This window comes from Chlamydomonas reinhardtii, chromosome 4 (assembly GCF_000002595.2).
Source record: "Chlamydomonas reinhardtii strain CC-503 cw92 mt+ chromosome 4, whole genome shotgun sequence".
NCBI classification, from domain to species: Eukaryota; Viridiplantae; Chlorophyta; class Chlorophyceae; order Chlamydomonadales; family Chlamydomonadaceae; genus Chlamydomonas; species Chlamydomonas reinhardtii.
In genome coordinates, this window is record NC_057007.1 from 2,942,800 (window position 1) to 2,947,799 (window position 5,000).

The 5,000-nt window shown below is 62.6% G+C and overlaps 1 protein-coding gene across 1 annotated transcript in view; it reads right to left on the reverse strand.

Moving 5' to 3' along the window:
- CHLRE_04g224700v5 (uncharacterized protein) overlaps positions 1-5,000 on the reverse strand; it is a 10,735-nt gene that overhangs the window by 2,763 nt on the left and 2,972 nt on the right. Inside the window, exons 7-17 of the mRNA XM_043061965.1 lie at positions 4,961-5,000; positions 4,313-4,634; positions 3,806-3,886; positions 3,547-3,608; positions 2,921-3,101; positions 2,358-2,409; positions 1,908-2,089; positions 1,524-1,598; positions 939-1,034; positions 473-556; positions 67-168 (exon numbers count right to left, since the gene is read on the reverse strand). The exon at positions 4,961-5,000 is cut by the window's right edge and continues 84 nt beyond it. Coding sequence (XP_042925317.1) covers positions 67-168; positions 473-556; positions 939-1,034; positions 1,524-1,598; positions 1,908-2,089; positions 2,358-2,409; positions 2,921-3,101; positions 3,547-3,608; positions 3,806-3,886; positions 4,313-4,634; positions 4,961-5,000 — 1,277 coding nt within the window. The remainder of the gene's footprint in view (positions 1-66; positions 169-472; positions 557-938; positions 1,035-1,523; positions 1,599-1,907; positions 2,090-2,357; positions 2,410-2,920; positions 3,102-3,546; positions 3,609-3,805; positions 3,887-4,312; positions 4,635-4,960) is intronic.

Sequence of the window (5,000 nt, forward strand, 5' to 3'; positions counted from 1 at the left end):
ATCCCCTCCCCTCCCCTCCCCTCCATCCGTGCCCTCCATCCCTCCCTTTCACTTCCCCCTGCTGACCTGTGTGGGCACCACCATGTGCCTCTTGTGCTCCACCGCCTTGTAGGTGTAGCTCAGGGCCACAGCCACAAAGGCGGCGGTGCTGGCAGCCATCAGGAAGGCCTTTGGGGGGGGGGGGAGGAGCGGGAGGAGGTGGGGACTTGGGGTAAGTGGAGGGACTGCAAGGTTAAAAGCATTGGGAACATGATACAAGCAGGAGAACCAGGGGAACGCAAGCAAGAGCATCACGTTCGTTGCAAGCCGAGGGTAACGGGGGGGGGGGGGCTGCAAAGATGGTTGGCAAAGCGGCACAGGATGCACTGAAGACTGCAGACGCAGGGGTGGTGGTGGTTAGGGTGACCGGGTAAGAGGGCAGGACGTCAGAGGGGTGGGAGCGCGTGTCCCCACCTCCACCCATGCACCTCACCATGAACAGGAAGAACAGGTCCAGGCGGCCGTTGTTGAGGTCGCGGGGCAGCCACTGCCGCCCGGCCAGCGTGGGGGAGCCCACCTGCGGGTGGGGGTGGTGGAGTGTGGTGGAGTGTGGTGTGTGGGTGGCGGCTGCTGAACAAAGTACCATAGCAGAGTCGTCAGGGTTAGTTGGGGGCAAGACTGAATGTGTTAGAGAGCACAAGGGAGGGAGACATGCATGACTGTGTGTGTGGGCCCTGCATCCGCCCGTGGGCCCTGCAATCCACGCGCCTACCTTCCAAGAGTTCCAGCCCCCACCCAACCCCTTGTCACGCCCCCCACTCCCCACCACCCCATCACCCACCTGCACTGCCCACCTCCTGGGCCCCGCTCCCTCCGCCCCATTCCCCCGCCGCCCCCGCCCCCCGCCCCATCCCCCCGCCCCATACTCCCCCCGCGCCCCCCAGCGCCCCGCCACCCACCTGCACCGCCCACACGATGACTCCGCTCATGTAGGAGCCGATGGCGGTGGAGGCGAGCTGCAGAGCCATGGAGCAGGAGCGCATCACGTCGGGGGCCTGTGTGTTTTGGTTGGGAGGGGGTGGGAGAGGGGAATTACATTCATGGTTGGTCAAGAAGTGAAGGCGTAGCCAGGAACGGTAGCATAGGGGAGAGGGGAGGAGGAGGAGAAAAGGGGAGGGAAAGCCATTCATGCGAACGCGGGTGGAACAGAGGAGAGTGAGCGGGGGGGAGGCGGAGTGTTTGGAAGGGTGGTGGGATTGGACGCCTGGATGAGGGAGGTGTGAAGTGGACAACGCAGCAGGTGTGAGCTGTTAGGAGGCGGCGGGTTTGCGCAGCCAGCTGGGTGGAGCGGGCCGAGCAGCGGGAGCTGGGGGCTGAGGGCTGGGGGCTGAGGGCTGCTCGCACCGGTTGCAAAGGCGCGCGCGCACGCACACGGGCTGTCCCGCAATGTCGTATGTTGACACCACCCCACACGCCACACCCTGCGCATACACGCCACACCCTGCGCATACACGGCACACACGCCACACCATGTGTGCCCGCACCTGGTCGTAAAAGAACTCCAGCTGCCCGATGCTGGCCAACACCTCACTGGCCCCCACGATGAAGTACTGGGGGGCCTGTGTGCCCAGACACAACAAATACGGCAAGTCAGCAACACAGCGGCAACAAACGAAGGGGGCAGGCACGAGAGCCCTGGCATACCGTACAGTATTACAAAAAGGTAAACACAGACGCAGTGCCAACCCTTTCCCCGTGCGCCCTCACACGCACGCACGTGCGTCTTGCACCTTCTCCTTCAGATACACACATACACCTACGTACACACACACACACACACACACACACACACACACACACACACACACACACACACACACACACACACACACGCACACACACACACATACACACACACACGGACACACCTGCCAGAAGATGGACAGGCTGCAGGCCGTCGCGCCCGGCCCGGGGCCGTCCAGCCCGTCGCCGTGCAAGTCGGCGCTTGCGGCGGCGTTGCCGTTGGCGCACTTGCTGAGGGAGCGCAGGCGGTAGGCCTCCACCCAGGCCGCGGCGAGCATGGAAGCCACAGCCAGAACCATGCCCCAGCCTGGGTGCGCGATTTGGTTGTTTGGGTGGGGATTCCAGACATGCCGAGTTTAGGGGAGGGGAACCATTTCATTTTTAGGGGGAGCAGGAAAGTGGAAACGGGAGCTCCGATTGCTGCTGTGAGCCCCGCAGGCCCGCACAAATGGGTTCGCGGCCTGACGGTATCGACGAGCGTCCCCTTGCGCTTTCCTGCAGCCCCCCTGCAGTTTGGGCTGGTATTTACAACCCCCCCCCCCTGGCCTCTGGCCCCTGCCCCCGCACGCACCCACCGATGCGCTGCAGCAGGGTGACCTTGGAGCGGATGCGCGCAATGAACGGCTCCTGCGTGTGTGTGAAGAAGAAGTGAGGGGGAGCAGGTTGAGGCAAGCTTGGAGGTGTGCGTGAGGTTGGCAGGGGGCAGTGCTTATTGGCGGTCGCACGTTGTGTCTGAAGACGTTGTAGCCTTTCACCTCAGGTCTGGAATCCACTGGCATCCGCCTGCACATACACACACGCACCTACTCGGCCTTTCCCCGGCGTCCCGGGTCTTGTAACACGTCCCACCCCACCCCACCCCCGATTACACCCACCCATCCACCATCACACCACACCAATACACAGAAGCGCCAACACACACCCACACGAACGCCATCCCCAACCCCACACCTACCCCCAAACCCCCGAACGCCCCCCAACAAACCCCTCCCCCTCCCCTGCTGCTCCACGTCGCCTCGGTCCCCTCCCATAAGTATTATATTCTTGCAACTAACGCCTCTGCCTGTGCTTCGCCAGTTTAGCTTGGTTTTGTTTAGTTAAATTTGGGCTGGTACTTACAATCCCCCCAGTGACCCACCACGATCTTGTCGTACACGGGGATGAGTAGAATGATGGAGAGGGTGTTGAAGAGTGACATGGAGGCAGATGGGATGCGAAGTGTGACCGGGTGCGACACGCCCGGCACGTTCAGCGCAAAGTCGCGGGACATGAGGTTGCCCTGCTGCACGAAGAAGCTGCCCATCTGGGTGTAGATGGTCCTGTGGGGGAGGGAGGGGAGCGGGAGCGGGGCGGGTGGGTGGGAGAGAGAGGAGCCGGGGCGGGGCGGGGCGGGTGACCTTGTGAGCGTCTAGGGGCGTGTTCCTTTGTCGTCACTCGCCCCTCTTTTGCATTGGGCCAGGTTTAGTTTGGGCTGGTGATTACAACCCCCCCCCCCCTTACTCGTGATTTGATCACTCCGTCCTCCATGAACGGCTCCGCCACTCCCCCGGTATGTGCAGCTGGCCCGTACTGCCGCCGACCCCCGTCTTGCATGGGCGGCTATCCCCAACCCCGCGCCCGCCCACACGCGCTCTGTCCCTGCATGCCCACCCCCCTCATGCCCACCCCCTCATGCCCAACCCCCTCATGTCCATCCCCCTTCTGCCCACCCCCCTCACGCCCACCCCCCTCACGCCCAACCCCCTCACGCCCAACCCCCCTCACCAGTACAGCATGGTTGTGAAGAACACGGGCATGAGGCGGAGGACCATCTTCACCTCCTCCACCTGGGGGCGGCAGGAGGATGCACACGAGGAAAGGGTCGACATGCGCAAGCAAAACCTGTGTGTTACAGAGCACACGAAAAACAACAACATATTTCGTGTACGCACGCCCCAGGTTTGCCCGTGCTCCGCTCGTTAAGCTTGGCTTGGTTTACTTTGGGTTCGTGTTTACAACCCCTCCCCATCTCCCCTCTTCCTACCTGCTGCGGCGTGTAGTGGCCCGCCATGCCGTCCAGGTGCATCACAGTGCCCTGGCTGGTCTGCCAGTCCGTGATGGCGTTCTGGGGAGCAGGGAGAAGTGGTTTGCATTCACAATTTATCAAGAAGAAGGGAGTTGTAGCATAGCACATTGGTGGGATTGGTGGGAGCGGTGGTGGCAGCAGGAGTCAGAACGGGGGGTGCATGGAAAGCTCCGTCGTTCATAAACGGTTCGACTCATGCCCCGCCCCGCCCCAGGCGTAACGTGTTGGGAACTTGAAAAGCCGCCGCCACCAAAGGTCAGCGCTACAAAGTCAACGCGCGCTCTGAGAGGTGCTTCCGAGTCCTGGGTCTTTGATTCGGCTACCCTCCAGGCAATCCATGCCTCTCAGCCGTGATTGCACTGCCCACTCGCCCCGTACAATCCGCACTCCTGCCAACCCACAAATCAACACAAGCCGATACAAACCAACAGCACATTGCCATCTTCGTGAATGCCCGGAACCCACCTCCAGCCAGCGGTGACTCATGCTCGGTGTCATGGGCACAGCCATGTTCCGCTCGTAACGCCGACCCGCCGCCGCCGCCGCACCCGGCCGCGGGTCATTGGAATCCAGGTACGACTCCGCCAGGCCGCCGCCGCCGCCGCCGCCGCCGCGGCGGCCGCCGCTGGCTGCGCCGCCGCCGGCGGCGGCTGCGCCGCCGAGGCTGCCGGCGGCGGAGCCGTTGACACCGTTGGCGCCGCCGCTGGTTCCGTTGGCATAGAGGGAGCCGCCGTGGAGGCTGGAGATGTCGGCGGCACGAGGCTCGCCACCCTTCTTCTTAATGTACCTGCGTGTTGTGCGTTTGTGGGTCCAATCATCCGAGTTGGGTTGTATGTTTGTGTTTGCGTGTGAGATCAGCAGCTCCAGCCCCAGCTCCAGCCCCAGCCCCAATACATCCAGTCACAGTACAGTACCACACACCCAGCTACACACACACACACACACACACACACACACACACACACACACACACACACACACACACACACACACAACCGGCGTCGGTATTTGTTGGTAACTGCGCGCGCGTGTATGGCGGAATTTTGTTCCGTTTGATTCTTTGTTTAACACACACACACACACACACACACACACCCAGCCGGTGCCACGCGCCTGTTGTGCAGCGCCGCCGCCACCACGCGCACCACGCGCT